The following is a 14,824-nucleotide window of genomic DNA, read 5'->3' on the forward strand; positions in this document are numbered from 1 at the left end:
CCCTGATCTCATGGTAAGTTTTTTTATTTTAACTGGGAATATCACATTTCATTATTGAACTTGGCTAGATATATAAATTGCTTGCTACAAAGCTTTGTGTACAAACTGGAAAATGACCTGATCGTCGGTCTTATGACTTGGATTCACTAACCATCCATGCACCAAATGCGGCAAGAGCCATGGGCGATAAGCAACCTTGCACCATAAAAAACATGGAATTTCTTTTCTTTGTTTTGAATGAAAGTGGGGAAATAGTCATACTTCGTCTGTTTTTTTTTGGGGGGTTCGAACTTCTAACCCAGTATATGGCCCAGTGGCCCAGTCTCTCCATAAGCCCAATTCTGAAATCCCCAGCCCTGCAGCGCAGAGAGACCACGAGTCGCAGACCATTTTGAACCCTAGACACGGCACGGCCGCGGCGGCGGAGGCATCCGGCGTGGCGTCGTGCCTTCGTTCCTCGCCCCTCTGGATTCTGCGCTCCGGTTCGGCGGCAGCGCCGGCGCGCAAGCCCCAGGCCCCAGGTCGGAGCGGGCGAGCGGCGTCGCCTTCGTCCGTTCTCCGGCGCTCCTGCAGCAACTGAGCCACTCCGTAGGTTCGTTTTGTTTCCTGTTCTGATATATTTGAAATTCAAGACTTGTGTGCGTTGGGTTGATGAATTTGGTTCAATTGCTCGGGTGATTAAGCTATGTGGGTTATCTGATTGCTCTGTGAGTATTAACGACTAGCAAGATTGTTTGTTACTCAGTTGTTCACATGCTTGTTTATATTAAAATTGCTTAACTGAATCCAGTTTAGTACATGTCAATCATGCTTCTAGTTAATGTTGGAACTAAACATGCTGCTCGTGAATAATTTGGGTGCAAGTCCACATCTAGGTTAAGAACAGAAAGCTTTGTTCAGGTGCAAATTGACTCTGTCCTGAAGTAAAGTTGACAGAGTCTCAGTTATATACCCTATATTGTTTGTCCAGTCCATATTTTGCAATGCAAGGTTTACTTTCTTCCAAATTTTAATAAAATATTCTTCAAATGACGGCCCATGTATTCAATAAAAGAAAATCCCTTTCAACTTTCTGCTTGGCACATGTTCGCTCTTCAAGATCACAAATTAGGGTCTTTTAACACATGTAAAATGATAATGAAAGCTTTTCTCTTTATACCAACCCAACGCAGGAGTTGAGTTCTGTTCTGTTCATAGAAACATAGCGGACTTGTTTCCCTAAACTGCCATATCTCCTTTGTTGCTTGTTTTCTGTTTTGCTATGAACAAGCAACTTACTTAGTGTACCATTTAGTTTCTGCATGTATTGTATTTTTAGTGATATGTGGTAGACTGCACGCTAATTTAGGCTCCCTGTATTCTGGAAATGCTAGGAAAGTTTAATCTGGATTCTGAAGCAATGAGTACCTGTAAAAAGGCCAGGGCGGAAGGTATATGTGTTGTGACTTTAGATAGACTGAGCAGCCTACCGCCAGAGATAAAGGGCAACATCCTCTCCCTTTTGAATGTCGAAGAAGCAGTTAGGACTTGCACCTTATCAAGTACTTGGAGGGATGCATGGGCTAATATGCCAAAAATATCTCTGCGCGATGGAAATTTTGCACGAACCAAGTTCGTTACGTTGGTCGATATGGTGCTATCACTCCACAAAGGAACTATAGAAGAGTGTCATATTTCAGGTAACAAAAATTACCATGATGAGTTCGGTAGGTGGATGCTCATGCTGTCAAGAAAATCACCAAGATCAGTTATAATCAAGTTGAACTCAGGGCCAATGTATAGGATTCCCTCATGCCTCTTTTCTCTCGGCGATCTGAAGTCTCTGCGACTGAAAAACTGCATTATCAGCTTGCCACGGGTATTCCAAGGTTTCAAGAGCCTAACTTACCTCAGCCTGAGCTTTTTCTCCTCCACAGACAGGGATATCCAAAATCTGATCTCCTTTTGTCCTGAACTGACTTATTTGAGATTAACTTCTTTTGAGGGCATCAAATGTCTAAACATTCAATCTCCTACACTGGAAGATCTTCTTGTTGATGGGTACTTTGAAGACATTAATTTAGATGCCCCTAATCTGGAGGAGGCCATTCTCTCTCTTGATCTCAAAGCTAAGTCATATCAATTTGTTCCAATTCCGCATGACAAGGAAAGCCATGTCAAGCAGTCATTGGGAAGCCTGAGTGACATCGAAATGCTTTTAGTTGGTGGTTTTTTCATGAAGGTGAGCTATTATTTGCTCCAACATTACTATGGCCTTCTTCTGCCTTCTAACTAATCTGTGTTGCCATTTCCTTTTTTTTTTCCTTCTCTTTTTGCAGTATCTATCAAAGGGGTGCATAGTTACGAAGCTCCCTGTCGTGTTTACTCGCCTAGAGGATATTTATCTTGTGATATGCCTTTCGGACCAGAGGCAAGTCTTGACCGCGTGTTCATTATTTCAGAATGCCCCCAACTTGAAGAACCTTGGGATGTTGGTATGTATGCCTCCAGTAAATCCTCTCCCTCCCTCGACCATCCAATCCATGTTCGTTGAGTTTACGGTACCTAATCGTTGTGAGAAAAAATATATGCAGAGTTACCCTTCGAGAACATGGGATGAGGATAAGGCTAGCATTCAAGAGCTTACCCTGCAAATGCAAATGGACCATCTCGTAACAGCTAGTGTGAAAGAATTTAGGGGTCGGGACTACGAAGTCGATTTCGTGGCAAAGCTACTGACCTGGGCACCTGCTTTGGAAGAAGTGAAATTAGAGTGGAAGGGTCAAATAGACCGCAGCATGGTTCTTACCAAGCTATTAGCTCTGCCGAGAGTGTCTCCCAGGGCCAAGGTCATTGTTACATGATAAGTATGCTATTAGCTCTGCCGAGAGTGTCTCCTATCGCAACTCCGTAGGTTCGTTTTGCTTCCCGTTCTCATATATTTGAAATTCAAGACTTGTGTGCGGTGGATTCATGAATTAGATTCATTTGCTTCATGAGGCCTAGTTGTGTGATTAAGTTATGTGGGTTATCGGATTGCTCTGCTAAATCTGCTAATGGAACTATTGCTTTCTTACTTTCAAAGGAACACCACATGCCTGATGCTATTGTAGTAGGCAACACAGATACGATATTTGAGAGCACTTCAAAGGATGATGAGCTTACCCAAAGGTTTGCATACATGGCGAACTCTCAATCGAACTCATGGCATAAACTTCGTCGACCTCAGTTATTTGATGATATGTCTATTTCTGTTGTCATGCTTTGTTTAGTGTGTCTGCTTTTCTGGCACTTGGATGCTCTTTTCTTTCTTCGTGTGCTCCCTTTTTGGGTTTGACGCTTGCTACTGGGGCTAGAGTTGTTGTCGAAAAGCATCTCCAACAGCCGTGCTATATATCGTGCACGCAGGAAAAAGCATGTTTTATCGCGTGCGGAGCGGTTTGGCGCGCTCCAACAGACGCGGGAGATTCCGGCGCGTGGGAAAAAAAATATCGCGCGCACGCGAAAAAGCGGCCCGGCGCGCGGCGTCCGACGCGCGCGCCTGAGCCCGCCAACCGCCAGTCGAGCGCCTTCTTCTTCCCCGCCGCCCCCTTCTTTCCTTGCATCCAGCGCCCCGCGGCGCCATTCTACCGACGCCGCCGCGCCTTCTCCCCCGCCGTCGACATGCTGCCACGCGCCCGGAGCAGCTCCAGCTACCGTGGCATCCGTGTCTGCCCTTTCGGCATGTTCTACGCGGAGATCCGCTTCAGTGGCGTGCGTCTCGGTCTCGGGACATTCGAGATCGCCCACGAGGCCGCCCGCGCGTATGACGCGGCGGCGTGGCGCCTCTCGAGGCCACGTTCACAGATAAACTTTGACGACGCGTGGACGTGCCAGCAGGCGCAGAACCTCGTGCCTCCGCGGCGGCTAATAACCGACGAGGACCGCCGCGAACACCATAGGCGGGAGCGCCGCCTCCTCCCACCGAGGCGGACGAGTACTCCATGGCCGAGTGGCGCCAGCACTTCCCCCAGGACGTCGCCATCGAGAACGCCTTCTGGGCGGAGAGGAAGGCAAAGCGAGCCGCGGAACGGGCGGACAGGCGTACGCGGAAGGCACTGGCGATAGCGCAATGCAAACTGGGACATGCGTCGACCTTTGCTGACAACGATCCTCGGTGGGATGACGCGTTTTTGTCGTCGGACTACACCACTGAGGAGGACGATGACGAGGAGTAGTTTCTAGTATATTTGCACCGTAATATAGTTTTTGGCTAGCTTCGCCACTGGAATACAATGGTCGACTAAGTTTCATACTCCAAAATTTCAGATTTTTAAAACTTTTTCAAGTACTTTTCTGAATTTACTATTTATTTGGGTGCGCGTGAAACCATGTTTACCATCGTATTTTTGCTTGACTAGTACTCCCTCCTTCCTTGAAAGAGTGTACTTTGAACTTTGTTGGAAAGTCAAACTTTTTTATGTTTTTATACAATAATAGACCAACATTTATGCCATCAAATTAGTAGCATTAGATTCATGATAAAATATATTTTCATCATATACCTATTTGGTTTCACAAGCATTGACATTTTTTTTCACAAACTCGATCAAACTTTAAGATAGTTTGACCCTTCAATAAAGTTTCTTTTTTGCGGAGTGACCCTCCAACAAAGTCGAAAATATACTATTTCAAGGACGGTGGGAGTACTCATTAGATGTGGAGTACTGTATGCTTATGTTGGGTGGCTAGAATGCTTCATTACATGAAGAATTTGTTAAGACTAATTAATATATACGATTAATTAGGGGAATCCTCGTTTCCCCTCACGTGCGGTTGTTCCTTTGGCAACCTCACAGGGGTTGCTTCTGAAATCGCGCTTCTGCAAACATACCTACAAACCGACGCCTCCCGAAGGCGCCTGTTTATGTTGCACTCACTCCGTCTAAAATAAAGTCTCAATTTTAGTATAATTTTGTACTACTTTAGTATAAATTGAGACATTTATTTTGGGAGGATGGAGTATATAACTAGCACATATATTCGTGCGTTGCAACTGAAGAAAAAAATCCTATATTTAAATTTAGTTAAAATCACATTTGTAAGTAGAACAGAACGCCTTGTGTTGCTCTACAAATAAAACGCTAGTTGTTCTATCCATGAGAACACCCAACAATGCGACACAATATCATCAGGATGGCAAGGACGCACACGGTTTATCAGTCCATAGAAAATAAGATATGGTCCATTGAAGAGGATACATATTTAACTTGAGATGTAAGACCGCATGCATAGTTTTATTTAAGGCGTTCTGAGCTATTTAACGTGTAACATTGCAGTGTGCCCCGCGCGGCTGAGCCGAATGTGTAACTTTTAGATCGGGGATTTAAACTCCGGTATTCATATTCCCTTCGGATCCGCACATCCAAAATTTCATTTTAAGTCCCAGATATGAGCCTCCCGGATCAAATGATGACGGTGATTTCGGTGCCGTTCTCTCTCTCTTCGGGACATCATTTTGGAGTAGGTGCTGGCTAGATAGGATAAGAGGAGGAGCGGTGTTACATCTATCGCAAGGCCGCCGGCGGGTCTCGGCGGCATGGCGTGGCGGAGTTTTGGTGATGGACGCGTGTGGATCGACGTGCGCATGATGGTGGAGATGTCTGACGTCGCGGTGGCGTCGACGGTAGAATGGCCTAGCGAGATGAATGCGTTGATCGCACCTGAAGGTTGGACATCGGAAAATGGCAGAGGCCAGTTCTAGAGCATGCGCATGCGGTGCGCGCAAATGGTCTAACTAGACCGGTTGGTGCTCTCAGCTTGCCAATGAGTGGCTTGGTAAGGCCATCGAAGTATATGGTGTGTGTTGATGCAAGGTCAGAGTACATCATCAAGTTTGTAGACGTAGCGATAGTAGTTGCCAGGAAGGTGACTTTGGGTTGATCCATAATAATATGATTATGTGCATCGCTTGATGCAGAGGGTGGTGGTAATCATCCTCTTAAAAAAGAACCTTGGCCCACACAAGAAAAGAATGGCCAAAACTGTGTGGTGTGCTGCTAGCTAACTCTTGTCATTGTTATTGGGTTCAACTGTTCTGCGTTCATTTAAGTCTCTAGATGGTCTTGGCTGCGGTCAACTTTTCATGCAATGTGTTGGTTTAGTGGCACTAGTAGAAAAATGGCCTTTAGTCCCGGTTCATAAGGGCCTTTAGTCCCGGTTCTGGAACCGGGACTAAAGGGTCGTTACTAAAGCCTCCCCTTTAGTCCCGGTTCTTACACGAACCGGGACTAAAGTTCTTACACGAACCAGGACTAAAGGCCCTCCACGTGGTCGCTGCCTGGAGGTCCATCTTTAGTCCCGGTTGGTAACACCAACCGGTACTAAAGGAAATTTTATGATTTTTTTTTAAATTTTTTGATTTTTTTTATTTTTAAATTTCTGAATTATTTTTACCTCTAATCTCTAATCACCCCTCATCACTGCTCAATTTAACCTCTAATCTCTAATCACCCCTCATCACTGCTCAATTTAACCTCTAATCTCTAATCATCCCTCATCATTCCAAATCATCTAACTTTCTGGACGGTCACCCCTCATCACTACTCAATTTAACCTCTAATCTCTAATCACCCCTCATCATCTAACTTTCCGGGACTAAAGGCCCTCCACGTGGCCGCTGCCTGGAGGTCCACCTTTAGTCCCGGTTGGTAACACCAACCGGTATTAAAGGAAATTTTATGATTTTTTTATTTTTTTTGAATTTTTTTATTTTTTTTATTTTCAAATTTCTGAATTATTTTAACCTCTAATCTCTAATCACCCCTCATCACTGCTTAATTTAACCTCTAATCTCTAATCACCCCTCATCATTCCAAATCATCTAACTTTCCCGATGGTCACCCATCCTCTCACTACTCCAGCCTGAGCACGCTTAACTTCCGGGTTCTATTCTCCCTCGTTTCCAAGTCTGCACTTGTTGTTTTCCTGACAATAGTAAGATGTCAATCCTATTAACCCTCAGGAATTTAGCTTGAGCATGAAGTCACGCATTTCACTGTTTGAGTTTGAAATTATTGTTCTAAAAAACAATAATTATTTAGTAACACTAATATTTCTTGAATAAGTAGTTTGACCATAGTTTGACCAGATTTGACCAAAATTCAAAAAAACTGAAATAATTATTTAGTAACACCAATATTTCTTGAATAATTAGTTTGACCATTGTTTGACCACAGTTTGATCACAGTTTGACCAGATTTGACCAAAATTCAAAAAAACTGAAATAATTATTTAGTAACACTAATATTCTTGAATAATTATTTAGTAACACTAATACTTCTTGACTAATACTTCTTGAATAAGTAGTTTGACCAGATTTAACAAAAATTCAAAGAAACAATAGAAATTTGAGCATAACTTTTTTTCCTTTTAGAATTTGAGGATTCTAAAAATTTGCAAACAGGCCGTAGGCGGTCAAAATCGGATGCGGATTTTCGTGCTGAACATTTTGATATATTATACGTTTTTTTCTGACATCGTATGCAAAAATTATGGCCGTTTTACATTTTCCCTACACTTTTTGCAAAACATGTCCAAATTTAAGTTTTTAAATTTTCCTAACTAGTACATGTAGTAACATAACTACATCTGGAAGGATTTTAATTTTTGAAGTTTTTATCATTTTCTTTTGCTTCTTACAAAACTGAAAAGGCGAAGGGGGGGGGGGGGTAGAGTTTGAAAATGGGACCTTTAGTACCGGTTCGTGCCATGAACCGGTACTAATGCCTCAAACCCCATTAGTACCTATTGGTGGCTCGAACCGGGACTAAAGGTCTAACCTTTAGTACCGGTTGGTGCCACGAACCGGTACTAATGGGCATCGCACCCTTTAGTCCCGGTTCGTGGCACCAACCGGGACTAAAGGTCCCATTTGAACCGGGACTAATGCCTGTACGGTGCCCTAGCCGCTCGAACCGGGACTAATGCTCACATTAGTCCCGGTTCGTAATGCAACCGGGATTAATGCTCTTTTCTGGCCGAACCAAAGCCCTGTTTTGTACTAGTGTGGCACTTATGCCACTTGCTCGAATGCTTGCTTTTTACTTGCTTGTTTGAGAATTTACTTGCCACTTTGTATTGATTCGAACGTTAATGCCGTTATTTATGCTTCCTAGCAACGGCGTCAGTAAATAGTCTTGATGATCCATAATTATAGAGGATCGCAGCAGTCTTCGAAGGTAGTATTTCACCCAAAATTATTAATTCGACACAAGGGGAGCTAGAGAATATTTATAAGCCTTAGTAGTTGAGTTTTCAATTCAACCACATCTGACAGGTCGCTTCCTTGCAGAAATTTATTACTAGCATAGTACTAGTATGATAATAGTGATAATAGCAGTAGTAACAAAGTAACATCAACAATAGTAGTAGCAGTTTTGTAGCGATTGAAATAACATCAACAATAGTGATTAAAGCAAAGGCAATATTGTGAAAGTGTAGGCATTGGATCAATGATGGATATTTGCATGAAATTCAATATGTCACATTCACAATCTAGAGCGATATACAATGGCTCTAATTCATCAACCATGTGTAGGCATGTATTCCGTATGTAGTCATACATGCTTGAAATAAGAACTTGCATGTCATCTTTTATCCTACCCTCCCGCAGCAGTAAGGTCCTAATGGAAACTAAGAGTAAGTAAGGTGCTCCTTTTAATAGAGAACCAGAACAAAATATTAACACATAGTGAATACATAAACTCCTCAAATTCAGTCGTTCCCGCAGAGTATCCCAATTATTGTGACCTTGGGTCTATGATTTAGAACAATAACAGGTGCACATATCTTGCAGATAGAATCAAGAACTCAAAAATATACATGAAAACATAATAGGTTCAGATGTGAAATCATGGTACTCAAGCCCTAGTGACAAGCATTAAGCATAGCAAAGTCATAGTAACATCATTATCAGAACACAGTGATCAAGCCCTAAGAAATTGACTCGATTACGTAAGAAATCTCATCCATCTCCATCATTGTCCAGCAAGCCTACGAAGGAATTACTTACTCCCGGTAGTGAGCATCATCAAATTGTTGATGAAGAAAGGTTGAGGATGATGACAGTGACGAATACCCCTCTCCGGAGCCCCGAATAGACTTTAGATCAGGCCTCCCGACAAAGAACAGGCGGTGACGGCGGCTCAGAATCAATGTTGGAGATATCGCTTATCGGGAACTTATCGGTCGACCCTCGTTGAGGGGTAAATCAGCCATTTTATCGGCATATCGGCTGATTTATCAGCCAATTTATCTTATCGGTTAGACACCGGTAAGCGATAAATCGGCCGATTTATCGGAATATCAAAGACAGTGCTCAGTATCATAAAATGCGATGAAACTTTGTCCCTGATTTTTTCTCAGGAAGACGGTATTTGTAGGCGTGGAATTAGATTAGACAGCCGCCCGTGGGCCCTACAAGATAGCACGGCGTGCACTAGGGGGTGCGAGCGCCCCTGCCTTGTGGGCTGCTGGTGGCCCCCCTCCGGTAGATCTTTGCACTAGTATTTTTTATATATTCAATAATAAAACTCCGTAAAGTTTCATCTAATTCTGAGAACTTTTATTTCTGCATCAAAAACAACACCAAGGTAGTTCTGCTTAAAACGACGTAAGTCCAGATTAATTTCATTCAAATCATGCAATTGGAATCCAAAACAAAAGCAAAAGTATTTGGAAAAGTAGATATGTTGAAGACATATCACTACCACATAGCAAGATTTCGCAGTTAAGCTAAAGGTCTTCGGATCTTTTAAAAATAAAATGTTTCGAAGGTTTTTTTTTTTTGTAAAAGACAACCCTGTACCTAGCGAGCGTCCTTGCTCGGGTTTACACATGGCTGCAATAAAGTAAACGTCGAATATAATTCATCAACTTCGGACTTCAAAGAATCCTCGGATATGGAGTTAATTCGGAAGATCCGATTCCTCTACGAAGCCGAAGACCAGAAGAAGCTGTCTCGAGGAATAATTTACGGTCCTCGGCAGAAAGACTAGTTCAAGGGCTACTGACGGTGTCCTAGATTATGGTTTTCTCGCCACGTCGGTCTGCCGATCATGGGCCAGGCCAAGGACCACCGACAATCAAAGAATGGACCGCATAGTTGTGGCCCTCGGTGTACTCAAGATGAAATCCTACGAAGACTTGGCACATACTTCAAGGCATATTCAAATATTCGGCATGTTTATCTCTAGATGCAACCGACCATGTGTAACTCTAGGTACCCCTCAGCCCCTATATAAGCCGAGAGTTTTAGTCTATAGAGGCAAGGCTTTTAGACTAGACTCATTCATACGATCTTGAGGTAGATCATCTTGTACTTTGTACCCCATCCATAATCAATACAATATAAGCAGGATGTAGGATCGTACCTCTTCTAGAGGGCCCGAACCTGGGTAAATACTGTGTCCCTTTACTTCCTGTTACCATCATGCCAAGATCACCAGTTCGGGACTCCTTACTAGAGATCTGCCGGATTTTGCTCCGGCAAGTACCTACCATCCCCTTAAAAAATAACTTATTTTAATTATAGTAATACCACTCATAATGCTTTGAAATAGCGATTCCAATTGTTTGAAAAAAGTTGAAACCACATTTTTAGCAGAAAGAGGCATTCACGAGTGCACCTTCTGTGTGTAAGATTTTGGTCCATAAACCTAGCAATCATATCTCGCTAAATAAAATGAAATATATAGTTGTCAAGAAGATGAGAAGGTGGTTTGTGGGAATCTTCTAGGCGAAACGGTCTGTGGGATTGGTCGGGTACTGTTGTTAAATAATAATGGTTCCAACTGTTTTGAAAAAATTGAAACCACATTCTTTCCATCGGAAAAAATCTTCCATGTGTTTCCCCTAAAAACAAGGCTTTGATGAGTGCACCGTCGGTCTCCACGTCGGTGTCTAAGCTTTTTGCCCAAAAGCATAGCAATAATGTCTGTCTATCTAAATACTAGTATAATATAGGGAGCAACAAAAGATGAGAAGTTGGCTTGTGGCTTGTGGGCATCTTTTAGGTACGATCGGGCGTTGGTAGTGTAGCGGAGACGATGCTCTTTTGGTGAGCAGCTTGACGACCGATACGCGTGTCACCCATGTGAGAGCGTAGGAATCTTATCTCCTGCATAATAAACACTAACAAATGGCAACGTCATGAGTCACCTGGCCACCTCGCCCCGCCACGCGTGCCACGGAGCGCGCATACGTGTGCCTCGCCGAGGGCCCCGCCGCCACCTTGCTTCCTTTTGGCGATATGTCTTGGTGCCTTCGAGGCTGTCGACAGCGAGAATGATCGATGGCGATGCTGACTGGCAGCGACCGGCCGAGCCGCACAACTCCACCTTCCCATGCACGTACACATGCCGGTAATGCTCCGGCGAGCTAATCCGGCTCTCTGTTAAATTATTTATAGTAGTACTCCACGGCCGACACTTCAGCACCACAAGCACCAAACACACACACGCCGTCGTTGTGACAGCAAGCAGGCCAAGCAGCGGAGAGCAGAGGACTTAGCGCCGGCGACCATGGTGATCTCGCACTCGAGCTCCGGCCCCGGCGAGTCCGCGTACAACACCTTCTCGTCGCGCTACGCCGGCGTGGAGCTCCCGAGGTGACGACCCGTATATCCGACCACCACCGCCGACCGGTCCGACGCCAGGGCGAGCCGTCTGACAAGAGTGTTTGTTGCCTCGATCAGGTACCGGATGCCGGAGAACTCGATCCCCAAGGAGACGGCGTACCAGATGATCACGGACGAGCTGATGCTGGACGGCAACCCGCGGCTGGACCTGGCGTCCTTCGTCACCACGTGGATGGAGCCCGAGTGCGACAAGCTCATCATGGACTCCATCAACAAGAACTACGTCGACATGGACGAGTACCCTGTCACCACCGAGCTCCAGGTCCGTGATCACAGTTTATTTGCACCACCAGCAGTAGTAGTAGTAAGAGCAGCAGTAGTAATTTAACTTCTAAGAATACTACTCAAAATTGATGCCACAATTAGTAGTTCTAGTAAGTGACGTCACAATTGATGTCCCTTGGTTGAGAGTTTCCTGTCTGAACCGGTTTCTAGCGGATAAAATTCCACCGTAGATATTTGATTGGGATGCTTGCCCGTATTATTCTTGTAGTAGTTGCTATACCACGTATGTTGTGTTACACATATACCGCATTCTCTCTTCTTCGACATATATATGTAGGATATCTATTCTGGAGGTCCCACAACAAGTGACTAGCGGGTATGTTTGGAGTCAAAAAGTAATTTAGCTAATATTCCTCCTCCTGCTGCTGCTCCTATATATGTATGCATGTTACATTGATATGCATCATTGGAATGCACGGAGAAGTTATTAACCTTCAGCACACACATGCATTTGCTAATTATGTGTTTGCAATTTGCAGAACCGTTGTGTCAATATGATTGCTCACTTATTCAATGCACCGATAAACGAGGATGAGAAAGCTATTGGAGTCTCAACAGTTGGATCCTCGGAAGCAATAATGCTTGCAGGCCTTGCGTTCAAGAGGAAGTGGGCAAATAAAAGGAAGGAGGAGGGGAAGCCATATGACAAACCCAACATTGTTACTGGTGCAAATGTTCAGGTACTATTGTTGTTGTTCTGTGGAGTAGAATATTTTCGTTTTTACCACAGTGTGTACTTTAAAGGTGCCTCTCGTAACCTCTCTCATGTTAATAGGTTTGCTGGGAGAAATTTGCTAGATATTTTGAAGTAGAATTGAAGGAGGTCAAGTTAACTGAAGGATACTATGTAATGGATCCTTTGAAGGCCGTTGAGATGGTGGATGAGAACACTATATGTGTTGCAGCCATCTTGGGATCAACTCTCACTGGAGAGTACGAAGATGTCAAACTATTGAATGACCTTCTTGTGGAAAAGAACAAGGAAACGGGGTATGCATTTTATCTGCTTACAGTTGTGTCCCAATTAGGCAAATTGCTTTGAAATTGTTCAGAAAAGATGCATCATTGTTGTTAAGGCATGATAGCGAATTAGTGATGGATACTGACTAAATTGTTTTGTTGAAGTATAGCAAAGAAACATAGTTGGCATATGTTTTAACATGATACACATAATGCAGGTGGAATGTGCCAATCCATGTTGATGCTGCTAGTGGAGGATTTATCGCTCCTTTCCTACATCCTGAGCTTGAGTGGGACTTCAGGCTACCATTGGTGAAGAGCATAAATGTTAGTGGACACAAGTATGGCCTTGTCTACCCTGGTGTTGGATGGGTCGTTTGGCGGAGCAAAGACGATTTGCCCGAAGAACTCATTTTCCATATAAACTATCTAGGGACAGATCAGCCCACATTTACACTGAACTTCTCCAAAGGTCAGTATTAATTGTTCTGTAGTTGAGCATGAATCCTCTGTTATATGCCGTTTCAACAACTTAAGTACATGCCATTTTTGTTCAGGTGCAAGCCAGATAATTGCACAATACTATCAACTGATACGCCTTGGCTTCGAGGTATGTTCATTTTCCCTCATTTTAGGACTTGAGAGAACTTTGGTAATTTTATCATAAGTTATGTCTTCGTGTTGACTTGTTGACAGGGATACAAGCACATCATGGAGAATTGCCAGGCGAATGCAGCCGTGCTGAGGGAGGGCATGGAGGCCACTGGCCGATTCAGCATCGTGTCCAAGGAGGACGGCGTGCCATTAGTCGCCGCCTCGCTCAAGGACAGCACCAAATTCAGCGTGTTCGACGTCTCTGAGAACCTGCGGAAATTCGGCTGGATCGTGCCAGCCTACACGATGGCTCCGGATGCGGAGCACGTCGCCGTCCTCCGTGTGGTCATCAGGGAGGACTTCAGCCGGAGCCTCGCCCAGCGGCTCCTCGCGGACATCAACAAGGTCCTGCACGAGCTGGACGCGCATGCAGCCCATGCCATTAAGGTCACTGCTCCTACCGCAACACAAAACGGCAATGGCGTCGACGGCGACGACACCGTGACACAGAAGAGCGTCCTGGACACCGAGAAGAGGTTCGTTGCGGCCTGCATGTCCCTGGTAAAGAAAAATAAAAAGACTGGAGTGTGCTAAAGGGCATGCTCAGACGCACGCTTGAAGGTCATTTGTATGCCTATGTATCTATAATTATTTTGTACGTGGATTACACTCCCTGTCAGCTTGCTAGAGATTAGTGCGCAGGGCCTCTGGTTCTGTACAGTACATGACACCTCTCGATGGTGGTTATGTACGTATTTGTTTTTTGCTTTAGTTATGCCTTGAAATGTTACGTGTTTGCTGCATCCTTTAGTTTTGTACTGAGATGATTGTACATGTGGCTTGTTGGGCTTTGCACCTTATATAGAAGCTTGACGATATACAGAGAGGATAGCTATCGGATTGGACTTGCTTCCTTCAAGCAGATTCGGTTGCCCGTTGTCAATTCAAGATTACATGGGTGAGCCCCATAAGCAGAATTCAAACATGGATGCACGTAAAGATTAGTTCAGTAGCTAGCTATAAGATCAAACCCAAAACTATCCCTATCAAATCAACACAATAACTGGATGCTTTTCCAACAACTGGATTTGTTCCTAAAAAGGGAAAATGTAAAACCCCAACTTTAGAAATTCTGTCACTATCAAGTTTCACTTTTTTTAGAAAAGGAGGAGGACCCCCGGCCTCTGCATCTGGGCGATGCATGCAGCCACTTTATTAATTATTCACACAAGACCTTACAAAGTCATACAACAGTAAGACTAAAGCCACCGTCTAGGCAACACCCGTCGCTACTCCTATCCAGTTGATGAAGGGATGCTGATAGTCTGG

At 44.1% G+C, this 14,824-nt stretch overlaps 2 protein-coding genes across 4 annotated transcripts; both read left to right on the forward strand.

Annotated features, from left to right (window-relative positions):
- Window positions 1-350: 350 nt before the first annotated feature.
- On the forward strand, window positions 351-3,410 carry LOC109775661 (F-box/FBD/LRR-repeat protein At1g13570-like). Of its 3 annotated transcripts, XR_005752950.3 has the most exons (5): window positions 351-592; window positions 1,374-2,221; window positions 2,319-2,474; window positions 2,574-2,893; window positions 3,065-3,410. XR_005752950.3 is itself a non-coding variant. In XM_020334374.3 (4 exons), exons 2-4 carry the CDS (start codon window positions 1,400-1,402, stop codon window positions 2,841-2,843), a joined length of 1,248 nt encoding a protein of 415 aa, XP_020189963.1. In that variant the 5' UTR covers window positions 352-592; window positions 1,374-1,399; the 3' UTR covers window positions 2,844-3,055. The 3 variants fall into 3 exon arrangements, 2 of the variants coding, with proteins under 2 accessions (XP_020189963.1, XP_045089915.1); XM_020334374.3 differs by lacking the exon at window positions 3,065-3,410 and having other exon boundaries at window positions 352-592; window positions 2,574-3,055; XM_045233980.1 differs by lacking the exon at window positions 3,065-3,410 and having other exon boundaries at window positions 361-592; window positions 1,379-2,221; window positions 2,574-3,055.
- Window positions 3,411-11,291: 7,881 nt separating this feature from the next.
- On the forward strand, window positions 11,292-14,373 carry LOC109775662 (glutamate decarboxylase). The gene is made up of 7 exons (XM_020334376.4): window positions 11,292-11,626; window positions 11,714-11,918; window positions 12,421-12,621; window positions 12,717-12,931; window positions 13,120-13,373; window positions 13,459-13,511; window positions 13,598-14,373. Exons 1-7 carry the CDS (start codon window positions 11,541-11,543, stop codon window positions 14,087-14,089), a joined length of 1,506 nt encoding a protein of 501 aa, XP_020189965.1. The 5' UTR covers window positions 11,292-11,540; the 3' UTR covers window positions 14,090-14,373.
- Window positions 14,374-14,824: the final 451 nt, after the last annotated feature.

The sequence above is a fragment of the Aegilops tauschii genome, chromosome 3 (genome assembly GCF_002575655.3).
Source record: "Aegilops tauschii subsp. strangulata cultivar AL8/78 chromosome 3, Aet v6.0, whole genome shotgun sequence".
Classification (NCBI taxonomy): domain Eukaryota; kingdom Viridiplantae; phylum Streptophyta; class Magnoliopsida; order Poales; family Poaceae; genus Aegilops; species Aegilops tauschii.